Genomic DNA, 27,570 nt, shown 5'->3' on the forward strand with positions numbered 1-27,570 from the left:
CGTGACGTCGACAGAGCGCTCATCAATAATTACGTTAATTGATTACTACGATGATGATTATTGCCCGTCGTAAATAACTCTACGCGGCCATTCCTCGGCGGGCCTCGATAACCCTGCACAGGCCGAGAGAGAGGGGGGAGGGGAGCAGGGAGCGGTGGCGCAGCGGTTAGCGCCGCCGCGCCTGCGGCCCCGTCCAGCCGAGTTCCACTCCCGCTCAGCCTCCGTCGCCCGGCGGGGTCTCAAGCGGCAGCGCTGATGGGGGAGACAAAGGCGGCCGGGCGACCGGGCGGCCTCCCTCGTGTGCCACAGCGGCCGCACTTGCCCCCAACAGTCTGAAGGCTACGCGGGGGGTCTTTGTCTTTGTTGCGTCCGCACAATTGTGGACTATACATGAAGGATGTGTGTCACTGTGTGTGTGTGTCACTGTGTGTGTCACTGTGTGTGTCACTGTGTGTGTCACTGTGTGTGTGTGTCACTGTGTGTGTGTCACTGTGTGTGTGTGTCACTGTGTGTCACTGTGTGTGTATGTCACTGTGTGTGTGTGTGTGTATGTCACTGTGTGTGTATGTGTGTCACTGTCTGTGTCACTGTGTGTGTATGTGTGTCACTGTCTGTGTCACTGTCTGTGTGTGTGTCACTGTGTGTGTATGTCACTGTGTGTCACTGTGTGTCTGTGTGTGTGTATGTCACTGTGTGTGTCACTGTGTGTGTGTCTGTGTGTCACTGTGTGTGTGTACGTGTCACTGTGTGTGTGTCACTGTGTGTGTGTCACTGTGTGTGTACGTGTGTGTGTGTACGTGTGTTACTGTGTGTGTGTCACTGTGTGTGTACGTGTGTCACTGTGTGTGTGTCACTGTGTACGTGTGTCACTGTGTGTGTGTCACTGTGTGTCACTGTGTGTGTCACTGTGTGTGTGTGTCACTGTGTGTGTATGTGTGTCACTGTCTGTGTGTCACTGTGTGTGTATGTGTGTCACTGTCTGTGTTACTGTGTTACTGTGTGTCTGTGTGTGTCACTGTGTGGGTATGTGTGTCACTGTGTGTGTCTGTGTCACTGTGTGTGTCACTGTTTGTGTGTGTCACTGTGTTTGTGTGTCTGTCACTGTGTGTGTGTTTGTGTGTGTGTCACTGTGTGTGTATGTGTGTCACTGTGTGTATGCGTGTCACTGTGTGTATGTGTGTCACTGTGTGTGTGTATGTGTGTCACTGTGTGTTTGTGTGTGTCACTGTGTGTGTGTCACTGTGTGTCTGTGTGTGTCACTGTGTGTGTGTCACTGTGTGTCTGTGTGTGTCACTGTGTGTGTGTCACTGTGTGTGTGTTTGTGTGTGTGTCACTGTGTCACTGTGTGTGTTTGTCACTGTGTGTGTGTGTGTCACTGTTTGTGTGTGTGTCACTGTGTGTGTTTGTGTGTGTGTCACTGTGTGTGTATGTGTGTCACTGTGTGTTTGTGTGTCACTGTGTTTGTGTGTCACTGTGTGTGTGTGTGTGTCACTGTCACTGTGTGTCACTGTGTGTTTGTGTGTGTGTCACTGTGTGTGTGTCACTGTGTGTGTGTGTCACTGTGTGTCACTGTGTGTGTCACTGTGTGTCACTGTGTGTGTGTTTGTGTGTGTGTCACTGTGTGTGTGTGTGTCACTGTGTGTGTGTGTGTCACTGTGTGTGTTTGTGTAAAGGCGGCCGGGGGTGGGTGTTGTCCACCCGCCCCCTCCTGTGTCACCGTGCCGGCCTCCGCAATTGCTCCCTACACAGCACTTGCCCCTAGAGTCTGTCGAGGCTACACGGGGGATCTGTCTTTTTATTTTACTCTCAGCACCGGGGGAGACAAAGGCGGCCGGGAACCCCCCCCCCCCAACAATGTCAAGGCTGGAGGGGGGGGCATCCTTAGTCCCCACTCCACAAGGCGGATTGTCGCCGCCTGAACACGTGGCGCGGGTTGAAGATCACGTGCACGCGGAGACACGGGTTGTGCAGGCACGGGTTGTGCAGGCACGGGTTGTGCAGGCACGGGTTGTGCAGGCACGGGTTGTGCAGGCACGGGTTGTGCAGGCACGGGTTGCGCGCACACGTGCCATGTTGTGTACACATCATGGTTGTGTGTACGCAAGGCTGTGTACACGTACACATTGATGTGTGTATGAGTACACAATGTTGTGTACACAAGGCTGCGTGTACACAAGGTTGTGTACATTTACGGCTACGCGTACACAATGCTACGCGCGCGTGTATATATACACTGAATGGTCAGCATAACACTACGGCCCGCTTGTGTACACACACAAGGCTACTGTGTGTACACACACAGTAGCCTTGTGTGTGTACACACAAGGCTACTGTGTGTACGCACACAAGGCTGTGTGTACACACACACACAACCAAGGCTACTGTGTGTGTGTGTACACACACGCTGTGTGTGTACACACACACACACAAGGCTACTGTGTGTGTGTGTGTACACACAGTAGCCTTGTGTGTGTGTACACACAGTAGCCTTGTGTGTGTGTGTACACACAAGGCTACTGTGTGTACACACACACACAAGGCTACTGTGTGTGTACACACACACACAAGGCTACTGTGTGTGTACACACACACACAAGGCTACTGTGTGTGTACACACACACACAAGGCTACTGTGTGTGTACACACACACACAAGGCTACTGTGTGTGTACACACACACACAAGGCTACTGTGTGTGTACACACACACACAAGGCTACTGTGTGTGTACACACACACAGCCTTGCTACTGTGTGTGCACACACACAAGGCTACTGTGTGTGTGTACACAATGCGTCGTTTGCCACGGTACGCGAGCGGTTTGTGTCCTCGGCGCGGTTTCATTTTGCGTCTTTGTTTCTGTGTCTGCGTCTGTCTCTGTGTGTCTGTCTGTGTCTCTGTCTCTCTGTGTTTGTGTCTCTGTCTCTCTGTGTTTGTGTCTCTGTCTCTCTGTGTCTCTGTTTGTCTTTGTCTGTGTCTCACTGTGTGTCTGTGTCTCTGTGTGTCTCTGTGTCTGTGTCTCGCTGTGTGTCTGTGTCTCTGTGTGTCTGTCTCTCTGTGTTTCTGTGTCTGTGTTTCTGTCTCTGTCTGTCTGTGCGTCTCTGTGTCTTTCTCTCTGTCTCTGTCTCTCTGTGTTTCTGTGTCTCGGTCTCTGTGTGTCTCTGTCTCTCTGTGTGTCTCTGTGTGTCTCTGTGTCTGTCTGTGTGTCTCTGTGTGTCTGTGTCTTTGTCTCTCTGTGTGTCTGTGTTTCTGTGTCGCGTCCAATCTACGACGCTGCGCCCCAACGCGGAATAAACTGCACAGTTCTCATACGTCTTCTTTGGTTCTTTCGGTAAAGTCACCACGTAGAATGAGAATAAATAATACATTGATAAAATAAAATATTCTCACGACGTTTCGGCCACAACACAAGCGGCCTTCATCAGGTGAAGGGACGAGACTGTCTGGAGGACAGCGCTGGAGTGAGAAAGCCACGCTGAGATCGCGACCTTTAAGCTGTGTGAGAAGAAACAGAGCGCCTTGACAAAGGAATTAGCATAGAATTTAGCATTGAAATGGCTGAGTGATTAGCTTGTGACTGGTCACAGAAATGGCTATGTTAAAGTTAAAGCATACACATCCGCAAAGGCACCCCTTGACAAACGAATTATCATAGAATTTAGCATTGCAATAGCTAAGTTAAAGTATACACATCCGCAGAGGCACCCCTTGACAAAGGAATTAGCATAGAATTTAGCATTGAAATAGCTAAGTTAAAGTATACACATCCGCAGAGGCACCCCTTGACAAAGGAATTAGTATAGAATTTAGCATTGAAATAGCTAAGTTAAAGTATACACATCCGCAGAGGCACCCCTTGACAAAGGAATTAGCATAGAATTTAGCATTGAAATAGCTAAGTTAAAGTATACACATCCGCAGAGGCACCCCTTGACAAAGGAATTAGCATAGAATTTAGCATTGAAACAGCTGATTGATTAGCTTGTAACTGGTCACAGAAATAGCTATGTTAAAGTCAGAGCATATACATTCACCGATGCACCTAGTACAAATCAAACAGGAGAATTTAGCATTGAAATAACTAGGCGAATTTAGCATTGAAATAACTGAGTGATTAGCTTGTGACTGGTCACAGAAATGGCTATGTTGAAGTCAGGCCTACACATCTGAGCTATTCACAGTAACTGGGTATACAATACAATATATAATGAATACTATATAGTGAACCAATAAAAAAACTAATATATGTGATATATAACGACTTATTGTTGGTAGCTTAGCTGATTGGAGAATATAGAGTTTATTGATAACATTGAGGTAATTTATATTTTAGTTTTTTATTGGTTCACTATATAGTATTCATTAAATATTGTATTGTATACCCAGTTACTGTGAATAGCTCAGATGTGTAGGCCTTGACTTCAACATAGCCATTTCTGTGACCAGTCACAAGCTAATCACTCAGTTATTTCAATGCTAAATTCGCCTAGTTATTTCAATGCTAAATTCTCCTGTTTGATTTGTACTAGGTGCCTCGGTGAATTGTATATGCTCTGACTTTAACATAGCTATTTCTGTGACCAGTTACAAGCTAATCACTCAGCTATTTCAATGCTAAATTCTATGCTAATTCCTTTGTCAAGGGGTACACAAGGCTACTACTGTGTGTACACAAGGCTACTACTGTGTACACAAGGCTACTGTGTGTACACACACGAAGCATACACAAGGCCTCTGTGTACACAAGGCTACTACTGTGTGTACACACACACGAAGCATACACAATGCCTCTGTGTATACACAAGGCCTCTGTGTGTACACACACACGAAGCATACACAAGGCCTCTGTGTGTAGACAAAGCCATCACCACAGAGACGGGCCATCAGCATCGTGGACACGTGGGTTACCACAAAGTTTGTCTTTAATTGTTGTTGTTGCGTGTGGGTGTTGAACTTCTTCACCATACGTAGCCAACCGTGCTGGGTGGGTGGACGGGCGAGCCGGCGAGCGAGTGGGTGGACAAGTGGGTGGGTGTGGACGAGTGGATGGGTGTGGGTGGACGAGTGGATGGGTGTGGGTGGACGAGCGGGAGGGTGTGGGTGGACGAGTGGGTGGGTGTGGACGAGCGGATGGGTGTGGATGGACGAGCGGGTGGGTGTGGGTGAGTGTGGGTGGGTGTGGGTGGACGTGTGGGTGGGTGGGGGTGGGTGGGGGTGGGTGGGTGTGGGTGGACGAGCGGATGTGTGGCGGACGAGTGCGTGTGGATGGACGAGCGGGTGAGTGGACGAGTGGTTGGACGAGCGGGTGAGTTTGTGGGTGGGCGAGCGTGTGGGTGAGAGCGAACGTGGTGAGCGAGTCCACCCCAGGTGAGCGAGTCCACCCCAGGTGAGTCCACCCCAGGTGAGTCCACCCCAGGTGAGTCCACCCCAGGTGAGTCTACCCCAGGTGAGTGAGTCTACCCCAGGTGAGTCTACCCCAGGTGAGTCTACCCCAGGTGAGCGAGTCTACCCCAGGTGAGTCTACCCCAGGTGAGTCCACCCCAGGTGAGTCCACCCCAGGTGAGTCTACCCCAGGTGAGTGAGTCTACCCCAGGTGAGTCCACCCCAGGTGAGTCTACCCCAGGTGAGTCTACCCCAGGTGAGTCTACCCCAGGTGAGTGAGTCCACCCCAGGTGAGTCCACCCCAGGTGAGCGAGTCTACCCCAGGTGAGCGAGTCTACCCCAGGTGAGTCTACCCCAGGTGAGTCCACCCCAGGTGAGTCCACCCCAGGTGAGTCTACCCCAGGTGAGCCAGCCAGGTGACAACGCTGCTCAGGCCTCCGTCGCTTCGAGCGTCGCACTCCGTGAACTCCACGCCGCCCGCCCCCAGCTGGGAGAAGCTGAACGCCGACCGCCCCCCCCCCGGGCCGCCCCCCCCCAGGGCGCCGCCGCCGCCGCCGCCGCCGCCGCGTCCCGTCGTGGAGGAAAGGGCGGCCGCCTGGGTCACCCGCAGGGTCGTCCTGGGGGTCACGGAGGGGGCGGGGGTCACGGACCCGAGTAGGATTCCCGCTCGCATACGTGTATGTGCGTGCGTGTGCGTGCATAATGACAACAGAGCCTGCATGCGGTCTGAGTGGACTGGTGGCCACGGGAGGTAATGACAGGGGAGTCAGCTGTGAGTGTGAAGGGACTGGTGGCCACGGGAGGTAATGACAGGGGAGTCAGCTGTGAGTGTGAAGGGACTAGTGGCCACGGGAGGTAATGACAGGGGAGTCAGATGTTGAGTGTGAAGGGACTAGTGGCCACGGGAGGTAATGACAGGGGAGTCAGCTGTAAGTGTGAAGGGACTGGTGGCCACGGGAGGTAATGACAGGGGAGTCAGCTGTGAGTGTGAGTGGACTGGTGGCCACGGGAGGTAGTGACAGGGGAGTCAGCTGTGAGTGTGAGTGGACTGGTGGCCACGGGAGGTAATGACAGGGGGAGTCAGCTGTGAGTGTGAAGGGACTGGTGGCCACGGGAGGTAATGACAGGGGAGTCAGCTGTGAGTGTGAGTGGACTAGTGGCCACGGGAGGTAATGACAGGGGAGTCAGCTGTGAGTGTGAAGGGACTGGTGGCCACGGGAGGTAATGACAGGGGAGTCAGCTGTGAGTGTGAAGGGACTGGTGGCCACGGGAGGTAATGACAGGGCGAGTCAGCTGTGAGTGGACTGGTGGCCACGGGAGGTAATGACAGGGGGAGTCAGGTGTGAGTGTGAGTGGACTGGTGGCCACGGGAGGTAGTGACAGGGGAGTCAGCTGTGAGTGTGAGTGGACTGGTGGCCACGGGAGGTAATAACAGGGGAGTCAGCTGTGAGTGTGAAGGGACTGGTGGCCACGGGAGGTAATGACCGGGGAGTCAGCTGTGAGTGTGAGTGGACTGGTGACCACGGGAGGTAATGACAGGGGAGTCAGCTGTGAGTGTGAAGGGACTGGTGGTCACGGGAGGTAATGACAGGGGAGTCAGCTGTGAGTGCGAAGGGACTGGTGGCCACGGGAGGTAATGACAGGGGAGTCAGCTGTGAGTGTGAAGGGACTGGCGGCCACGGGAGGTAATGACAGGGGAGTCAGCTGTGAGTGTGAAGGGACTGGTGGCCACGGGAGGTAATGACAGGGGAGTCAGCTGTGAGTGTGAAGGGACTGGTGGCCACGGGAGGTAATGACAGGGGAGTCAGCTGTGAGTGTGAAGGGACTGGTGGCCACGGGAGGTAGTGACAGGGGAGTCAGCTGTGAGTGTAAGTGGACTGGTGGCCACGGGAGGTAGTGACAGGGGAGTCAGCTGTGAGTGTGAGTGGACTGGTGGCCACGGGAGGTAATGACAGGGGAGTCAGCTGTGAGTGTGAGGGGACTGGTGGCCACGGGAGGTAATGACAGGGGAGTCAGCTGTGAGTGTGAGGGGACTGGTGGCCACGGGAGGTAAGGACAGGGGAGTCAGCTGTGAGTGTGAAGGGACTGGTGGCCAAGGGAGGTAATGACAGGGGAGTCAGCTGTGAGTGTGAAGGGACTGGTGGCCACGGGAGGTAATGACAGGGGAGTCAGCTGTGAGTGTGAAGGGACTGGTGGCCACGGGAGGTAGTGACAGGGGAGTCAGCTGTGAGTGTGAGTGGACTGGTGGCCACGGGAGGTAGTGACAGGGGAGTCAGCTGTGAGTGTGAGTGGACTGGTGGCCACGGGAGGTAATGACAGGGGAGTCAGCTGTGAGTGTGAGGGGACTGGTGGCCACGGGAGGTAATGACAGGGGAGTCAGCTGTGAGTGTGAGGGGACTGGTGGCCACGGGAGGTAAGGACAGGGGAGTCAGCTGTGAGTGTGAAGGGACTGGTGGCCAAGGGAGGTAATGACAGGGGAGTCAGCTGTGAGTGTGAGTGGACTGGTGGCCACGGGAGGTAATGAGAGGGGAGTCAGCTGTGAGTGTGAAGGGACTGGTGGCCACGGGAGGTAGTGACAGGGGAGTCAGCTGTGAGTGTGAGTGGACTGGTGGCCACGGGAGGTAATGAGAGGGGAGTCAGCTGTGAGTGTGAGTGGACTGGTGGCCACGGGAGGTAATGACAGGGGGATGAAGCTGTGAGTGTGAAGGGACTGGTGGCCATGGGAGGTAATGACAGGGGATTCAGCTGTGAGTGTGAAGGGACTGGTGGCCACGGGAGGTAATGATAGGGGAGTCAGCTGTGAGTGTGATGGGACTGGTGGCCACGGGAATGTTCGAGCAAGGAGCGTGGTCAGGTCAGGCGACGGACGAGGACGGTGGAGTCTGCCGGTGGAGCAAGCGTCCAGAGTCGGCGAGAACGATGGAGAAGGGGGGCGTGGCCTCCTGTCGGTATATAAGGGGGAGACGCGCGGGAGACTCGGGGCTATTGCGGTGGGGGTCTCCTCCGCCTGATGTCAAAGTGAACGCCTCTTCAATAAAAGTGCCACCTCAGGACAAGTGTGTCAAGTTGTCATTACACGTGCATGCACACGCATCTGTGTATGGGTACATGTGTGTGAGATGCGGATGCGTGCGTATGGGTACATACATGCGTATGTTCGTGTGTAAATGAACATTTGTGTGCGTGTACGCACACGTGTGTGCGTGTATGCACACGTGTGTGTATGTAATGTGTGTATGTATATGTGTGTGCCCAGCCACCGCATGCCGAAACAGCTTTTGTTTTGCCGGATCGAGGGGGCTAAAAGGGCGCGGCACGGGCTAGAGAAGAGATGGAGTGACGTGGTACAGGAGGACGTGGAGCTGAGTGGACTTGCCGATGACCGGTACCAGCGGTGTCAAGATCGGCCTCTGTGGAGGAGGCTCGTGAAGGACGCTACTGGGCAGTTGGAGGCAGTCGCCCTCCAACAACAACGGAGGGCGGAGGAGCGACGCTCACAACAACGAGCGGAGCGCCGGGTGGCTAAAGCACAGCAGGTTGGCACAGTAGGGGGCACAGGTGGTGCATCAGCCAGTCATCTCAGTCAGTCGACCCGTGGCACCTGGGTCTGCCCCGTGACCTCCTGCCAGCGGGCGTTCGACACTTCACGTGGCCTCAAGGTGCACATGGCCTGGCACAAGCGTCGTGGTGACGTTACCGCCACTTAGTGGCGAATGGCGGTTGTTGTTGTTGTTGTTGTATGTGTGTATGTAATGTGTGTATGTGTGTGCGTGTATGTGTGCATGTGTGTGTATGCGTGTATGTGTATGCGTGTATGCGTATGTGTGTGTATGTAATGTGTGTATGTGTTTGCGTGTGTGCGTGTATGTGTGTGTATGTGTGTACACACGTGTGTGTGTGTGTATGTATGTGTGTATGCGTGTGTATGCGTGTGTGTGTGTATGCGTGTGTGTATGCATGTGTGTGTATGCGTGTATGTGTATGCGTATGTGTGTGTATGTAATGTGTGTATGTGTTTGCGTTGTGCGTGTATGTGTGTGTATGTGTGTACACACGTGTGTGTGTGTGTATGTGTGTGTGTATGCGTGTGTGTGTGTATGCGTGTGTATGCGTGTGTGTGGGGAGCGATAGTGTAGCGGTTAGCGCGCGGCGCTATGAACCTGGCGACCCGGGTTCGATTCCCGCTCACGGACAACACCAGTGACGATTATCTGAACCGGTCCCGGGCCTCCCCTAGGTCGACTCAGCCTCAAATGAGTACCTGGTGCGGTGTGTAAACATTGCCACTAGGGAGACAAAGGCGGTCGGGCGTGGTGCTGGCCACCCACCCCCTCGTGTACCGTTCCGGCCTTCATAGGTGCTCGCTAACAGCACTTGCCCCAACAGTCTGTTAAGGCTATATGGGGGATCTTTGTTTTTTGTGGGGAGCGATAGTGTAGCGCAGGGGTCGGGAACCTTTTTGACTAAGAGAGCCATGAAAGCAAAAAATTTGGAAATTTATTTCAGTGAGAGCCATATAATATATTTTAAAAGTGAATTCAACTAAATGTCAGTGTAATAAGCCTCTGAATTTATTCTTTTAAATAATGTTGTTATAACACTCACCATTAATGCGACTTCTGGTGCTGCATGGATTTGCTGATGTCTTTGTAGTCGGATTGGTACTTGGTGAGGTTAAGCTTCATGCAAGCGTTGAGGCTTTCATCCGTTAAACGTGATCGTAGGTTGGACTTGATGTTTTTAAGATGTGAGAATGACTGCTCACATGCATATGTAGATCCAAACATGGTCAATACAGCAATACTCACACGCTGCAGTGTGTGGTATGTGACAGGAAGCGCGTTCCAAGTTTTGAGAATCAGCTGGTCTTCGGGTTGGAGTTTTTTCATTTCTGTCCACATGTGCTTGCTCGCCAACTCCGCTTTCTGTCGTGTGATTCTTTCCAAATCTTCATTCAGTGACTTGAACTTATTCACCCACATGTCTGAGGCCTTCAGGTCAGCCACTTCTGCTTCAAAATCTCTGACGGAGACACCAGGGATGTAATTCAGGTCGGCTGTGTTCAGTGAACACTCGTTTGGATGGGTGATGAACTTAAAAAGACGAGTGTGCTCACGAAATTCTCCAAAGCGTGCTTTGAAGGACTGTAGGAGACTGGATGTGCAGCCAGCTAGCTGGTGGAGATCAAGGTTTTGAATGGGCTCACTTGCTGTGCATGCATCTTTAAATTGGCTCAGTTTTTCAAAATGTAGTAAACGACCTGTTTCAAGATCCGTGATGAAAAGCTCCAGCTTGTTTTCAAAAGCAAATACAGCTTGTTGAAGGGATAACACTGTATTTCCAATGCCTTGCATTTTCACGTTGAGCTGGTTCAGATGTTCAGTCAGATCTACGAGATAGTAAAACTTGAGGAGCCACTCGGTGTCGGCTAGCTCAGGATGCCCGACGCCTTTCATTTCAAGGAAAGTCCGGATTTCGTTCAGGCAAGCCGCAAAACGGCTAAGCACCTTCCCTCTTGACAACCAACGCACATTGCTGTGCAAAAGCAGACCAGGATAGTTATTTACAACTTCATCCAGCAGTGTTTTAAACTGGCGATCATTTAAGGCTCGGGCAACAATAAAGTTGATCACACGAATGACCAGCGACATCACTTCGCCAAACTGCCTGTCACACATCTGAGCACAAAGTGCCTCCTGGTGTATAATGCAATGGAAACTTAGGATGGGTCTATTTTCATGTTCACGGAGAAGCGCCACAAATCCTTTGTTTTTCCCCACCATACACGGAGCACCATCAGTACACACTGAGAGAAGTTTATCCATAGGTAGACTTTTTTCTTGAGCAAACTCCATGAAAGACTTGAATAAATCCTCACCTCTTGTGGACCCTTTTAATGGCAGAACAGCAAGACTTTCTTCGCGCAGTGTGTCACCAACAGCATATCTTGCAATCACGCTGAACTGCGACAAATGGCTCACGTCTGTTGACTCATCCAAAGCCAGAGAAAAGAACGGCGCTGCATTTATGTCCTTCACTTGCGTTTCCTCCACTTTGTTTGCCATCACGATGGTACGATCATGAACAGTTCTTGCCGACAGAGGCATGTCTTGTATCCATTTGATTATCTTGTCTTTGTTCGGAAGATCATCAAAAAGTTCATTGGCTACATCCAGCATGAACGTTTTAGCATACTCGCCATCTGTGAATGGTTTTCCGTTCCTCACTATTGCTAAAGAACCAGCAAAGCTAGCCGAATTATAGTCACCTTGCCGGGTCCATACGCAGAGTTGCTGCTGGCTAGCTTGCACCCTGCTCAGCTCTTGGCACGCTTTCTTTCTGCTGTCTCCCGCAGGGTATTTTGATGCAAAGGTAGCGTGGCGCGTGTCGAAGTGCCGCTTTACATTCGACCGTTTCAACGATGTAATTTTGTCATTGCAAATTAGACACCGCAGAACCCGCTCTCTCCACAAAGGCGAATTCTTCGGTCCATTCGTCCTGAAATGTACGATACTCGTCGTCTTTTTTTCTTTTCGCCATCTTCTTCGTCGAAGGGTTAGCTTTGAGCTAATGACCGAGCAGACGCAGTCTCAGACTGATTCAAAAGGGGGCGTTTACCTGTTTTACCCAGCAACGGCAAACGTAGGCCAGTATCATCCAATTAAAATAATGGACAATTGCTCCTGCAGCCCTGAACAGGACATGCGCAGTGAAAAATCGATGGATGGATTAAAACAAGTGAGAATATTTTGTTTTATCTGCGAGCCATATGCAATCATCAAAAGAGCCACATCTGGCTCGCGAGCCATAGGTTCCCGACCCCTGGTGTAGCGGTTAGCGCGCTGCGCTATGAACCTGGTGACCCGGGTTCGATTCCCGCTCACGGCCAACACCAGTGACGATTATCTGAACCGGTCCCGGGCCTCCCCTAGGTCGACTGAGCCTCAAATGAGTACCTGGTGCGGTGTGTAAATATCGCCACTAGGGAGACAAAGGCGGTCAGGCGTGGTGCTGGCCACCCACCCCCTCGTGTACCGTTCCGGCCTTCATAGGTGCTCGCTAACAGCACTAGCCCCTACAGTCTGTTGAGGCTATGCGGGGGATCTTTGTATGCATGTGTGTGTATGCGTGTATGTGTATGCGTGTATGCGTATGTGTGTGTATGTAATGTGTGCATGTGTTTGCGTGTGTATGTGTGTACACACGTGTGTGTGTGTATGCGTGTGTGTTTGTGTGTATGCATGTGTGTGTATGTGTGTACACACGTGTGTGTGTGTAACACTCACAACTCTTTCTCCAGTTGCATTTTAATGAGGGAGGCAGATTTGGCCAAGCCGATATCTGCACAGAGACACGGACACACAAACCCCGCGGCATTAGCAGGCTGACGGCGCGAACCTCATCCACGCGAACCTCGTGTGTCTACATCCACACGGTGTGTGTGTCTACATCTACACGGTGTGTGTGTGTGTCTACATCTACACAGTGTGTGTGTGTGTGTCTACATCTACACGGTGTGTGTGTGTGTGTCTACATCTACACGGTGTGTGTGTGTGTGTCTACATCCACGGTGTGTGTGTGTCTACATCTACACGGTGTGTGTGTGTGTCTACATCTACACGGTGTGTGTGTGTGTCTACATCCACACGGTGTGTGTGTGTGTCTACATCTACACGGTGTGTGTGTGTCTACATCTACACGGTGTGTGTGTGTCTACATCTACACGGTGTGTGTGTGTCTACATCTACACGGTGTGTGTGTGTCTACATCCACACGGTGTGTGTGTGTCTACATCCACACGGTGTGTGTGTGTGTCTACATCTACACGGTGTGTGTGTGTGTGTGTGTCTACATCTACACGGTGTGTGTGTGTGTGTGTGTCTACATCTACACGGTGTGTGTGTGTGTGTGTCTACATCTACACGGTGTGTGTGTGTGTGTCTACATCTACACGGTGTGTGTGTGTGTGTGTGTCTACATCTACACGGTGTGTGTGTGTGTCTACATCTACACGGTGTGTGTGTGTCTACATCTACACTGTGTGTGTGTGTCTACATCTACACGGTGTGTGTGTGTCTACATCTACACGGTGTGTGTGTGTCTACATCTACACGGTGTGTGTGTGTGTCTACATCTACACGGTGTGTGTGTGTGTGTCTACATCTACACGGTGTGTGTGTGTCTACATCTACACGGTGTGTGTGTGTGTGTGTCTACATCTACACGGTGTGTGTGTGTGTGTCTACATCTACACGGTGTGTGCGTGTCTACATATACACGGTGTGTGTGTGTGTGTCTACATCTACACGGTGTGTGTGTGTCTACATCTACACGGTGTGTGTGTGTCTACACCTACACGGTGTGTGTGTGTCTACATCTACACGGTGTGTGTGTGTGTGTGTCTACATCTACACGGTGTGTGTGTGTGTCTACATCTACACAGTGTGTGTGTCTACATCTACACGGTGTGTGTGTGTCTACATCTACACGGTGTGTGTGTGTGTCTACATCTACACGGTGTGTGTGTGTGTCTACATCTACACGGTGTGTGTGTGTGTCTACATCTACACGGTGTGTGTGTGTCTACATCTACACGGTGTGTGTGTGTGTGTCTACATCTACACGGTGTGTGTGTGTGTCTACATCTACACGGTGTGTGTGTGTCTACATCTACACGGTGTGTGTGTGTGTGTGTCTACATCTACACGGTGTGTGTGTGTCTACATCTACACGGTGTGTGTGTGTGTGTGTCTACATCTACACGCGTGTGTGTGTGTGTGTGTCTACATCTACACGGTGTGTGTGTGTGTGTCTACATCTACACGGTGTGTGTGTGTGTGTCTACATCTACACGGTGTGTGTGTGTCTACATCTACACGGTGTGTGTGTGTGTGTGTCTACATCTACACGGTGTATGTGTGTGTGTCTACATCTACACGCGTGTCGCCGTGAGCGTCTCTGTCGGTACCCTGCTTGTTGCAGGCGATGAGAACGGGCGTGCCGGGCCTGCTCAGGGCCTTGTCTGTGAGCACGGCGTATAGAGTCTCAGCCACCTCCTTGACCTCCTTCTGGAAGGCGACACTGTCCACCACCACCACCACCGCCCTGCACCACCACCATCATCACCACCATTATCATCACCATCATCACCACCACCACCATCGCCACAATCATCACAATCATCATCATCATCACCATCATCACCACCACCATCACCATCATCACCATCACCACCATCATCATCATCACCATCATAATCATCATCACCACCATCATCATCATCATCACCATCTCCACAATCATCACAATCATCATCATCACCATCATCACCATCATGATCATCATCACCATCATGATCATCATCACCATCGCCACAACCATCACCATCATCACCACCATAATCATCATCACCACCACCACCATAATCATCATCACCACCATCATCATCATCACCACCATCGCCACAATCGCCACAATCATCACCATCATCATCACCACCACCACCACCATCACCACCATCACCACCATCACCACCATCATCACTACCATCGCCACAATCATCACCATCATCACTACCATCGCCACAATCATCACCATCATCACCATCATCACCACCACCATAATCATCATCACCACCACCATCACCACCATCATCATCATCATCACCACCATCTCCACAATCATCATCATCATCACCATCATAATCATCATCACCACCATCGCCACAATCATCACCATCATCACCACCATAATCATCATCACCACCACCATAATCATCATCACCACCACCACCATCACCACCATCATCATCACCATCATCACCACCATTACCATCATCATCATCATCACCACCATCGCCACAATTATCACCATCATCACCACCATAATGATCATCACCACCATAATCATCACCACCATCATCATCATCACCACCATCGCCACAATCATCACCACCATCATCACCACCATCACCACAATCATCACCATCATCATCATCACCATCATCACCATCGCCACAATCATCACCATCATCATCACCACCATCGCCACAATCATCACCATCATAATCACCATCATCACCACCGCCACCATCACCACATCGCCACCACCATAATCATCATCACCACCATAATCATCATCACCACCATAATCATCATCACCACCATAATCATCATCACCACCATAATCATCATCACCACCATAATCATCATCATCACCACCATAATCATCATCATCATCATAGGTTGTTGGTGGTTGTTGTTGTGATGGTGGTTGTTGAAGGTTGTTGTTGTGATGGTGGTTGTTGAAGGTTGTTGTTGTGATGGTGGTTGTTGAAGGTTGTTGTTGTGATGGTGGTTGTTGAAGGTTGTTGTTGTGATGGTGGTTGTTGAAGGTTGTTGTTGTGATGGTGGTTGTTGAAGGTTGTTGTTGTGATGGTGGTTGTTGAAGGTTGTTGTTGTGATGGTGGTTGTTGAAGGTTGTTGTTGTGATGGTGGTTGTTGAAGGTTGTTGTTGTGATGGTGGTTGTTGAAGGTTGTTGTTGTGATGGTGGTTGTTGAAGGTTGTTGTTGTGATGGTGGTTGTTGGTGGTTGTTGTTGTGATGGTGGTTGTTGGTGGTTGTTGTTGTGATGGTGGTTGTTGGTGGTTGTTGTTGTGATGGTGGTTGTTGAAGGTTGTTGTTGTGATGGTGGTTGTTGAAGGTTGTTGTTGTGATGGTGGTTGTTGAAGGTTGTTGTTGTGATGGTGGTTGTTGAAGGTTGTTGTTGTGATGGTGGTTGTTGAAGGTTGTTGTTGTGATGGTGGTTGTTGAAGGTTGTTGTTGTGATGGTGGTTGTTGAAGGTTGTTGTTGTGATGGTGGTTGTTGAAGGTTGTTGTTGTGATGGTGGTTGTTGAAGGTTGTTGTTGTGATGGTGGTTGTTGAAGGTTGTTGTTGTGATGGTGGTTGTTGAAGGTTGTTGTTGTGATGGTGGTTGTTGAAGGTTGTTGTTGTGATGGTGGTTGTTGAAGGTGGTTGTTGTGATGGTGGTTGTTGAAGGTGGTTGTTGTGATGGTGGTTGTTGTTGTGATGGTGGTTGTTGGTGGTGGTTGTTGTTGTAATGGTGGTTGTTGGTGGTTGTTGTTGTGGTTGTTGTTGTGATGGTGGTTGTGGTTGTTGTTGTGATGGTGGTTGTGGTTGTTGTTGTGATGGTGGTTGTGGTTGTTGTTGTGATGGTGGTTGTGGTTGTTGTTGTGATGGTGGTTGTGGTTGTTGTTGTGATGGTGGTTGTTGTTGTGATGGTTGTTGTTGTTGTGATGGTGGTTGTGGTTGTTGTTGTGATGGTGGTTGTGGTTGTTGTTGTGATGGTGGTTGTGGTTGTTGTTGTGATGGTGGTTGTGGTTGTTGTTGTGATGGTGGTTGTGGTTGTTGTTGTGATGGTGGTTGTGGTTGTTGTTGTGATGGTGGTTGTGGTTGTTGTTGTGATGGTGGTTGTTGTTGTGATGGTGGTTGTGGTTGTGATGGCGGTTGTTGTGGTTGTTGTTGTTGTGCTTGTTGTTGTTGTGGTTGGTGTAGTTGTGGTTGTTGTTCTTGTTGTTGTTGTGGTGTTTGCACCTCACTCCGTGCTTTAAGCGCTCAATGGCATCGACACGAACGCTGGCGTGGCCTGGAACGTCCACCAGCGTCACCAATCCCTGTGCAACCACGTCAACAACAACAACCACGTCAACAACAACAACCACGTCAACAACAACAACCACGTCAACAACAACAACAACAACCGCGTCAACAACAACTGCGTCAACAACAACCACGTCAACAACAACACCCACATAAACAACAACAACCACGTCAACAACAACCACGTCAACAACAACAACCACGTCATCAACAACAACCACGTCAACAACAACCACGTCAACAACAACCACGTCAACAACAACAACCACGTCATCAACAACAACCACGTCAACAACAACAACAACGTCAACAACAACCACGTCATCAACAACAACCGCGTCAACAACAACCACGTCAACAACAACCACGTCAACAACAACACCCACATAAACAACAACAACCACGTCAACAACAACCACGTCAACAACAACAACCACGTCATCAACAACAACCACGTCAACAACAACCACGTCAACAACAACAACCACGTCATCAACAACAACCACGTCAACAACAACAACCACGTCAACAACAACAACCACGTCAACAACAACAACCACGTCAACAACAACCGCGTCATAAACAACAACCACGTCATCAACAACAACACCCACATAAACAACAACAACCACGTAAACAACAACCATGTCAACAACAACCAAGTCAACAACAACCACGTCAACAACCACCAAGTCAACAACCACATCAACAACCACCAAGTCAACCACCACATCAACAACAACCACCACCACATTAACGACACCAAATTGAGTGGTAGGTGTAGTGGTTAGCGCCACGCTGCGCTACGAACCCGGCGACCCGAGTTTGATTCCCGCTCACGGCCAACACCGGCGTGACGATTATCTGAGCCGGTCCCGGGCCTCCCCTAGGTCGACTCAGCCTCAAATGAGTACCTGGTGTAGCGGTGTGTAGTAAACATCGCCACTGGGGAGACAAAGGCGGCCGGGCGTGGTCCTGGCCACCCACCCCCTCGTGTGCCGTGCCGGCCTTCATAGGTGCTGCTCGCTAACAGCACTTGCCCCTACAGTCTGTTAGAGGCTACACGGGGGATCTTTGTCTGTGTCTACCATCACAGGTGCTGCTGCTACTCGCTACTAACAGCACTTGCCCTAGCAGTCTGTTAGAGGCTACACGGGGGATCTTTGTCTGTGTCTACCTTCACAGGTGCTGCTGCTACTCGCTACTAACTGCACTTGCCCCTACAGCCTGTTAGAGGCTACACGGGGGACCTTTGTCTGTGTCTGGGAGTTGTCTCACCTTGTTGGGTGCTGCTTGATATGGGGCAGAGTTCACCTCGAAGGACATGTGTGTGTCCCTGTGTGTCCCCGTCAGCAACTGGCGGTGAGACACGGGCGGTGAGACACGGGGGGTGAGACACGGGGGGTGAGACACGGGCGGTGAGACACGGGCGGTGAGACACGGGCGGTGAGACACGGGCGGTGAGACACGGGCGGTGAGACACGGGCGGTGAGACACGGGCGGTGAGACACGGGCGGTGAGACACGGGGGGTGAGACACGGTGAGACACGGTGAGACACGGGAGGTGAGACACGGGGGGTGAGACACGGGGGGTGAGACACGGGCGGTGAGACACGGGCGGTGAGACACGGGCGGTGAGACACGGGCGGTGAGACACGGGCGGTGAGACACGGGCGGTGAGACACGGGGGGGTGAGACACGGGGGGTGAGACACGGGGGGTGAGACACGGGCGGTGAGACACGGGGTGTGAGACACTAGCAGTGAGACACGGTGAGTGTTGTGTTTGTGTTGTGCGAGTGTTGTGTGTGAGTGTTGTGTGTGAGTGTTGTGTGTGTGAGTGTTGTGTGTGTGAGTGTTGTGTGTGTGAGTGTTGTGTGTGTGAGTGTTGTGTGTGCGAGTGTGGTGTGTGCGAGTGTTGTGTGTGAGTGTGTGGTGTGTGCGAGTGTTGTGTGTGTGAGTGTTGTGTGTGTGAGTGTTGTGTGTGTGAGTGTTGTGTGTGCGAGTGTGGTGTGTGCGAGTGTGGTGTGTGAGTGTGTGGTGTGTGCGAGTGTGGTGTGTGCGAGTGTTGTGTGTGCGAGTGTTGTGTGTGTGAGTGTTGTGTGTGAGTGTTGTGTGTGTTGTGTGTGTGAGTGTGGTGTGGTGAGTGTGGTGTGGTGAGTGTGTTGTGTGTGAGTGTTGTGTGTGTGTTGTGTGTGAGTGTTGTGTGTGAGTGTTGTGTGTGTGAGTGTTGTGTGTGTTTGTGTTGTGTGTGTTGTGTGTGAGTGTTGTGTGTGGGTGTTGTGTGTGAGTGTTGTGTGTGAGTGTTGTGTGTGAGTGTTGTGTGTTTGAGTGTTGTGTGTTGTGTGTGTGAGTGTTGTGTGTGTGAGTGTTGTGTGTGTGAGTGTTGTGTGTGTGAGTGTTGTGTGTGTGAGTGTTGTGTGTTGTGTGTGTGTGTTGTGTGTGTGAGTGGTGTGTGTGAGTGTTGTGTGTGTGAGTGTTGTGTGTGTGAGTGTTGTATGAGTGTTGTGTGTGTGTTGTGCGGTGAGTGTGGTGCGGTGAGTGTGGTGTGGTGAGTGTGTTGTGTGTGAGTGTGTTGTGTGTGAGTGTTGTGTGTGAGTGTTGTGTGTGTTGTGTGTGTGTGTTGTGTGTGAGTGTTGTGTGTGTGAGTGTTGTGTGTGTGAGTGTTGTGTGTGTGAGTGTTGTGTGTGTGTTGTGTGTGAGTGTTGTGTGTGTTGTGTGTGAGTGTTGTGTGTGAGTGTTGTGTGTGTGAGTGTTGTGTGTGTGAGTGTTGTGTGTGGGTGTTGTGTGTGTGAGTGTGTTGTGTGTGTGAGTGTGTTGTATGTGAGTGTTGTGTGTGAGTGTTGTGTGTGTGTTGTGTGTGTGAGTGTTGTGTGTGTGAGTGTTGTGTGTGTGAGTGTTGTGAGTGTGAGTGGTGTGTGTGAGTGTTGTGTGTGAGTGTTGTGTGTGAGAGTGTTGTGTGTGTGAGAGTGTTGTGTGTGTGAGAGTGTTGTGTGAGCGTTGTGTGTGTGAGCGTTGTGTGTGTGAGCGTTGTGTGTGTGAGCGTTGTGTGTGTGAGCGTTGTGTGTGTGTGAGCGTTGTGTGTGAGCGTTGTGTGTGTGAGTGTTGTGTGTGTGAGTGTTGTGTGTGTGAGTGTTGTGTGTGTGAGTGTTGTGTGTGAGTGTTGTGTGTGAGTGTTGTGTGTGAGTGTTGTGTGTGTGAGTGTTGTGTGTGTGAGTGTTGTGTGTGGGTATTGTGTGTGAGTGTTGTGTGTGAGTGCTGTGTGTGAGTGTTGTGTGTGTTGTGTGTGAGTGTTGTGTGTGAGTGTTGTGTGTGAGTGTTGTGTGTGAGTGTTGTGTGTGTGAGTGTTGTGTGTGTGAGTGTTGTGTGTGCGAGTGTTGTGTGTGTGAGTGTTGTGTGTTGTGTGTGTGAGTGTTGTGTGTTGTGTGTGTGAGTGTTGTGTGTGTGAGTGTTGTGTGTTGTGTGTGTGAGTGTTGTGTGTTGTGTGTGTGAGTGTTGTGTGTGTGAGTGTTGTGTGAGTGTTGTGTGTGTGAGTGTTGTGTGTGTGAGTGTTGTGTGTGTGAGTGTTGTGTGTGTGAGTGTTGTGTGTGTGAGTGTGGTGTGGTGAGTGTGGTGTGGTGAGTGTGGTGTGGTGAGTGTGTTGTGTGTGAGTGTGTTGTGTGTGAGTGTGTTGTGTGTGAGTGTGTTGTGTGTGAGTGTTGTGTGTGTGTTGTGTGTGAGTGTTGTGTGTGAGTGTTGTGTGTGTGAGTGTTGTGTGTGTTTGTGTTGTGTGTGTTGTGTGTGAGTGTTGTGTGTGGGTGTTGTGTGTGAGTGTTGTGTGTGAGTGTTGTGTGTGAGTGTTGTGTGTGAGTGTTGTGTGTTTGAGTGTTGTGTGTTGTGTGTGTGAGTGTTGTGTGTGTGAGTGTTGTGTGTGTGAGTGTTGTGTGTGTGAGTGTTGTGTGTGTGAGTGTTGTGTGTGGGTGTTGTGTGTTGTGTGTGTGTGTTGTGTGTGTGAGTGGTGTGTGTGAGTGTTGTGTGTGTGAGTGTTGTGTGTGTGAGTGTTGTATGAGTGTTGTGTGTGTGTTGTGCGGTGAGTGTGGTGTGGTGAGTGTGGTGTGGTGAGTGTGTTGTGTGTGAGTGTGTTGTGTGTGAGTGTTGTGTGTGAGTGTTGTGTGTGTTGTGTGTGTGTTGTGTGTGAGTGTTGTGTGTGTGAGTGTTGTGTGTGTGAGTGTTGTGTGTGTGAGTGTTGTGTGTGTGAGTGTTGTGTGTGTGAGTGTTGTGTGTGGGTGTTGTGTGTGAGTGTTGTGTGTGAGTGTTGTGTGTGTTGTGTGTGAGTGTTGTGTGTGAGTGTTGTGTGTGTGAGTGTTGTGTGTGTGAGTGTTGTGTGTGGGTGTTGTGTGTGTGAGTGTGTTGTATGTGAGTGTTGTGTGTGAGTGTTGTGTGTGTGTTGTGTGTGTGAGTGTTGTGTGTGTGCGTGTTGTGTGTGTGAGTGTTGTGTGTTGTGTGTGTGAGTGTTGTGTGTGTGAGTGTTGTGTGTGTGAGTGTTGTGAGTGTGAGTGGTGTGTGTGAGTGTTGTGTGTGAGTGTTGTGTGTGAGAGTGTTGTGTGTGTGAGAGTGTTGTGTGTGTGAGAGTGTTGTGTGTGTGAGCGTTGTGTGTGTGAGCGTTGTGTGTGTGAGCGTTGTGTGTGTGAGCGTTGTGTGTGTGTGAGCGTTGTGTGTGTGTGAGTGTTGTGTGTGTGAGTGTTGTGTGTTGTGTGTGTGAGTGTTGTGTGTGTGAGTGTTGTGTGTGTGAGTGTTGTGTGTGTGAGTGTTGTGTGTGAGTGTTGTGTGTGAGTGTTGTGTGTGAGTGTTGTGTGTGTGAGTGTTGTGTGTGGGTATTGTGTGTGGGTATTGTGTGTGAGTGTTGTGTGTGAGTGTTGTGTGTGAGTGTTGTGAGTGTTGTGTGTGAGTGTTGTGTGTGAGTGTTGTGTGTGAGTGTTGTGTGTGTGAGTGTTGTGTGTGTGAGTGTTGTGTGTGTGAGTGTTGTGTGTGTGCGAGTGTTGTGTGTGCGAGTGTTGTGTGTGTGTGAGTGTTGTGTGTGTGTGTTGTGCGAGTGTGGTGTGGTGTGTGTTGTGTGTGAGTGTTGTGTGTGAGTGTTCTGTGTGAGAGCGTTGTGTGTGTGAGTATTGTGTGTGTCAGTGCTGTGTGTGAGTGTTGTGTGTGAGTGTTGTGTGTGTTGTGTGTGAGTGTTGTGTGTGAGTGTTGTGTGTGTGAGTGTTGTGTGTGTGAGTGTTGTGTGTGTGAGTGTTGTGTGTCTGAGTGTGTTGTGTGTCTGAGTGTTGTGTGTGTGAGTGCTGTGTGTGTGAGTGTTGTGTGTTGTGTGTGTGAGTGTTGTGTGTGTGAGTGTTGTGTGTGTGAGTGTTGTGTGTGTGAGTGTTGTGTGTGAGTGTTGTGTGTGAGTGTTGTGTGTGAGTGTTGTGTGTGTGAGTGTTGTGTGTGTGAGTGTTGTGTGTGTGAGTGTTGTGTGTGGGTATTGTGTGTGAGTGTTGTGTGTGAGTGTTGTGTGTGAGTGTTGTGTGTGTTGTGTGTGAGTGTTGTGTGTGAGTGTTGTGTGTGAGTGTTGTGTGTGAGTGTTGTGTGTGTGAGTGTTGTGTGTGTGAGTGTTGTGTGTGCGAGTGTTGTGTGTGTGTGAGTGTTGTGTGTGTGTGTGTGTTGTGCGAGTGTGGTGTGGTGTGTGTTGTGTGTGAGTGTTGTGTGTGAGTGTTCTGTGTGAGAGCGTTGTGTGTGTGAGTATTGTGTGTGTCAGTGCTGTGTGTGAGTGTTGTGTGTGAGTGTTGTGTGTGTTGTGTGTGAGTGTTGTGTGTGAGTGTTGTGTGTGTGAGTGTTGTGTGTGTGAGTGTTGTGTGTGAGTGTTGTGTGTCTGAGTGTGTTGTGTGTCTGAGTGTTGTGTGTGTGAGTGCTGTGTGTGTGAGTGCTGTGTGTGTGTTGTGTGTGAGTGTTGTGTGTGTGTTGTGTGTGAGTGTTGAGTGTTGTGTGTGAGTGTTGTGTGTGTGAGTGTTGTGTGTGTTGTGTGTGAGTGTTGTGTGTGAGTGTTGTGTGAGTGTTGTGTGAGTGTTGTGTGTGAGTGTTGTGAGTGTTGTGTGTGTGTGTTGTGTGTGTGTGTTTTGTGAGTTGTGTGTGAGTGTTGTGTGTGTGTTGTGAGTTGGTGTGTGTGAGTGTTGTGTGCGACTGTTGTGTGAGTGTTGTGTGTGTTGTGTGTGACTGTTGTGTGTGTTGTGTGTGACTGTTGTGTGTGTTGTGTGCGACTGTTGTGTGTGTTGTGTGTGTTGTGTGTGAGTGTTTGTTGTGTGTGTTGTGTTTGTGGTTGTTGTGTTTGTTGTGTTTGTTGTTGTTGTGGTTGTTGTTGTTGTTGTGGTTGTTGTTGTGGTTGTTGTTGTGGTTGTTGTTGTGGTTGTTGTTGTGTTTGTTGTGTTTGTTGTGTTTGTTGTGTTGGTTGTTGTTGTGGTTGTTGTTGTGGTTGTGGTGGTTGTTGTTGTTGTGGTGGTTGTTGTTGTTGTGGTTGTTGTTGTGGTTGTTGTGGTTGTTGTGGTTGTTGTTGTGGTTGTTGTTGTGGTTGTTGTTGTTGTGTCTCACGCGTATGAACATGAGAGTCTTCCCCGCGTTGCTTGGTCCTAGCAGCAGCACGACGCTCCTCCTCGCCTCCCTCCCGCGTCGCGCGAACCACAAAGCTCCTGTACACAACAACAAACACTCCTGTACACAACAACATAAACACTCCTGTACACAACAACAACATAAACACTCCTGTACACAACAACAACACAAACACTCCTGTACACAACAATATAAACAATCCTGTACACAACAACAACATAAACACTCCTGTACACAACAACAACAAACACACATGTACACAACAACATAAACACTCATGTACACAACAACATAAACAAACACACATGTACACAACAACATAAACACTCCTGTACACAACAACATAAACACTCCTGTACACAACAACATAAACACTCCTGTACACAACAACATAAACACTCCTGTACACAACAACACCATAAACACTCATGTACACAACAACAACATAAACACGCATGTACACAACACCATAAACACTCCTGTACACAACAACATAAACACTCCTGTACACAACAACAACAAACACTCCTGTACACAACAACAACAACAAACACTCCTGTACACAACAACATAAACAATCCTGTACACAACAACAACACAAACACTCCTGTACACAACAATATAAACAATCCTGTACACAACAACATAAACACTCATGTACACAACAACATAAACACTCATGTACACAACAACAACAACAAACACACATGTACACAACAACATAAACACTCATGTACACAACAACATAAACACTCATGTACACAACAACATAAACAAACACACATGTACACAACAACATAAACACTCCTGTACACAACAACATAAACACTCCTGTACACAACATAAACACTCCTGTACACAACAACAACAACAAACACTCCTGTACACAACAACAACAAACACTCCTGTACACAACAACATAAACAATCCTGTACACAACAACACAAACACTCCTGTACACAACAATATAAACAATCCTGTACACAACAACAACATAAACACTCCTGTACACAACATAAACACTCCTGTACACAACAACATAAACACTCATGTACACAACAACAACAACAAACACACATGTACACAACAACATAAACAAACACACATGCACACAACAACATAAACACTCCTGTACACAACAACATAAACTCCTGTACACAACAACATAAACACTCCTGTACACAACAACATAAACACTCCTGTACACAACGACAAACACTCCTGTACACAACGACAAACACTCCTGTACACAACAACATAAACACTCCTGTACACAACAACATAAACACTCCTGTACACAACAACATAAACACTCCTGTACACAACAACAAACACTCCTGTACACAACGACATAAACACTCCTGTACACAACGACATAAACACTCCTGTACACAACGACATAAACACTCCTGTACACAACAACATAAACTCCTGTACACAACAACATAAACTCATGTACACAACAAAATAAACACTCCTGTACACAACAACAAACACTCCTGTACACAACGACATAAACACTCCTGTACACAACAACATAAACTCCTGTACACAACAACATAAACTCCTGTACACAACAACATAAACACTCCTGTACACAACAACATAAACTCCTGTACACAACAACAAACACACATGTACACAACATAAACACTCCTGTACACAACAACAAACACACATGTACACAACATAAACACTCCTGTACACAACAACATACACTCCTGTACACAACAACATAAACACTCCTGTACACAACAACAACAACATAACACTCCTGCACACAACAACATAAACACTCCTGTACACAACAACAAACACACATGTACACAACATAAACACTCCTGTACACAACAACATAAACACTCCTGTACACAACAACATAAACAATCCTGTACACAACAAACACACATGTACACAACAACATAAACACTCCTGTACACAACAACAACAACATAACACTCATGTACACAACAACATAAACACTCCTGTACACAACAACATAAACAATCCTGTACACAACATAAACACTCCTGCACACAACAACATAAACACTCCTGTACACAACAACATAAACACTCCTGTACACAACAACATAAACACTCCTGTACACAACAACAACAAACACACATGTACACAACAACAACAAACACACATGTACACAACAACATAAACACTCCTGTACACAACAACATAAACAATCCTGCACACAACAACATAAACAATCCTGCACACAACAACAACATAAACAATCCTGTACACAACAACAACATAAACAATCCTGCACACAACAACAACATAAACAATCCTGTACACAACAACAACATAAACACACATGTACACAACAACATACACACACCTGTACACAACAACACACCTGTACACAACAACATAAACACTCCTGTACACAACAACAACACACCTGTACACAACATAAACACTCCTGTACACAACATAAACACTCATGTACACAACAACATAAACACTCATGTACACAACAACATAAACACTCCTGTACACACAACAGCATAAATACTCCTGTACACAACAACATAAATACTCCTGTACACAACAACACCTGTACACAACATAAACACTCCTGTACACAACAACATAAACACTCCTGTACACAACACACCTGTACACAACATAAACACTCCTGTACACAACAACACTCCTGTAAAAAACAACACTCATGTACACAACAACATAAACACAACACACCTGTACACAACATAAACACTCCTGTACACAACAACAGCATAAACACTCCTGTACACAACACACCTGTACACAACAACACAAACACTCCTGTACACAACAACACACCTGTACACAACAACACACCTGTACACAACAACATAAACACTCCTGTACACAACAACATAACACTCCTGTACACAACAACATAACACTCCTGTACACAACAACATAACACTCCTGTACACAACAACAAACACTCCTGTACACAACAACATAAACACTCCTGTACACAACAACATAATTACTCCTGTACACAACAACATCAACACTCCTGTACACAACATAAACACTCCTGTACACAACATAAACACTCCTGTACACAACAACACAACCCCTTGTACACAACAACAATACTTCTGTACACAACACTTCTGTACACAACAACACAACCCCCTGTACACAACTACACTTTGTACACAACAACACTCCTGTACACAACAACACTCCTGTACACAACAACATAAACACTCCTGTACACAACAACACAACCCCCTGTCCACAACAACACTCCTGTACACAACAACACTTCTGTACACAATAACACTCCTGTACACAACAACCCCTTGTACACAACAACACTTCTGTACACAACAACAACACAACCCCCTGTACGCAACAACCCCCTGTACACAACAGCACAGCCACCACCACCACCAACAGGAGGCCCTCAATGGCCACGTCCACCGCCATCCCAATCGCCGCGTGGGGTTCGTCACGGGTGGTGGTGGTGGTGGACAGCCCGTGGCAGGGTGGTGGTGGTGTGTGTGTGTCTCTCCTGACCCAGGGTGAGGACGAGGACGAGCAGCGCCACGAGGAGCCCCAGCGGAGTGACCGCGGCGGCGGCGGGAGGAGGCGGCAGCAGCGCCGCCTCCCACGAGCTCCACCACGGCGCCTGCACAGCGCCCGCCATGGATCCTCCAACGTCGCCGACCGCGTCACCGACGGCAAGGGGTGACGTCAGTTTCTTCAAAACTTTCGCAATGACGTCGGCCTCACGTGTTTGAAGGCGTGACACGTCGTCAGGTAATTTGAACGTGTGACACGTCGGCTTAAATATGCGACGTCGTCAAACGCGGTTTGAAGTTGTGACGTCACTCGTAGTTTGAAGGCGCGACGTCACCCGCGGTTTGAAGTTGTGACGTCACCTGTAGTTCGAAGGAGC

At 49.2% G+C, this 27,570-nt stretch overlaps 2 protein-coding genes and 1 long non-coding RNA gene across 11 annotated transcripts in view; 1 reads left to right on the plus strand and 2 right to left on the minus strand.

The window, feature by feature from the left end:
* LOC116956773 (ras-related protein Rab-6A-like) overlaps positions 1 to 3,307 on the plus strand; it is a 38,617-nt gene extending 35,310 nt beyond the window's left edge. Inside the window, exon 8 of the mRNA XM_032978566.2 lies at positions 1 to 3,307. This exon is cut by the window's left edge and continues 442 nt beyond it. The gene's annotated coding sequence lies outside the window, so the exon portion shown is untranslated.
* A 1,595-nt stretch (positions 3,308 to 4,902) lies between these two features.
* Positions 4,903 to 27,430, minus strand: SRPRB (SRP receptor subunit beta). Of its 9 annotated transcripts, none has more exons than XR_012940292.1 (8): positions 27,189 to 27,430; positions 23,628 to 23,725; positions 18,317 to 18,394; positions 16,973 to 17,052; positions 14,349 to 14,485; positions 12,667 to 12,721; positions 5,724 to 5,997; positions 4,903 to 5,636 (listed from the first exon to the last, which is right to left on the minus strand). XR_012940292.1 is itself a non-coding variant. In XM_076063667.1 (8 exons), exons 1-7 carry the CDS (start codon positions 27,316 to 27,318, stop codon positions 5,775 to 5,777), a joined length of 801 nt encoding a protein of 266 aa, XP_075919782.1. In that variant the 5' UTR covers positions 27,319 to 27,430; the 3' UTR covers positions 4,903 to 5,651; positions 5,754 to 5,774. The 9 variants fall into 9 exon arrangements, 3 of the variants coding, with proteins under 3 accessions (XP_075919782.1, XP_075919781.1, XP_075919783.1); XR_012940291.1 differs by having other exon boundaries at positions 4,903 to 5,651; XR_012940288.1 differs by having other exon boundaries at positions 4,903 to 5,674.
* Positions 23,732 to 27,182, minus strand: LOC142922779 (uncharacterized). Its single transcript, XR_012940293.1, has 4 exons — positions 26,493 to 27,182; positions 24,432 to 26,369; positions 23,954 to 24,151; positions 23,732 to 23,876 (listed from the first exon to the last, which is right to left on the minus strand). It is a non-coding gene; the product is annotated as an uncharacterized LOC142922779 (long non-coding RNA).
* Positions 27,431 to 27,570: the final 140 nt, after the last annotated feature.

Source organism: Petromyzon marinus, unplaced genomic scaffold (genome assembly GCF_048934315.1).
Source record: "Petromyzon marinus isolate PM22_M1 ecotype Great Lakes invasive population unplaced genomic scaffold, UKy_Petmar_22M1.pri1.0 PM_Scaffold_17, whole genome shotgun sequence".
Classification (NCBI taxonomy): Eukaryota; Metazoa; Chordata; class Hyperoartia; order Petromyzontiformes; family Petromyzontidae; genus Petromyzon; species Petromyzon marinus.

Excerpts from the sequence above, each read along its gene's own strand:
- SRPRB (XM_076063667.1), bottom strand. The coding sequence starts at position 27,318 with ATGGCGGGCGCTGTGCAGGCGCCGTGGTGGAGCTCGTGGGAGGCGGCG. Across the intron at positions 12,722-14,348 it reads CATCGCCTGCAACAAGCAGG|ATATCGGCTTGGCCAAATCT; the intron begins GTACCGACAGAG and ends GTCTCTGTGCAG. Across the intron at positions 5,998-12,666 it reads ATGCAACTGGAGAAAGAGTT|GACGACCCTGCGGGTGACCC; the intron begins GTGAGTGTTACA and ends CGTGACCCCCAG.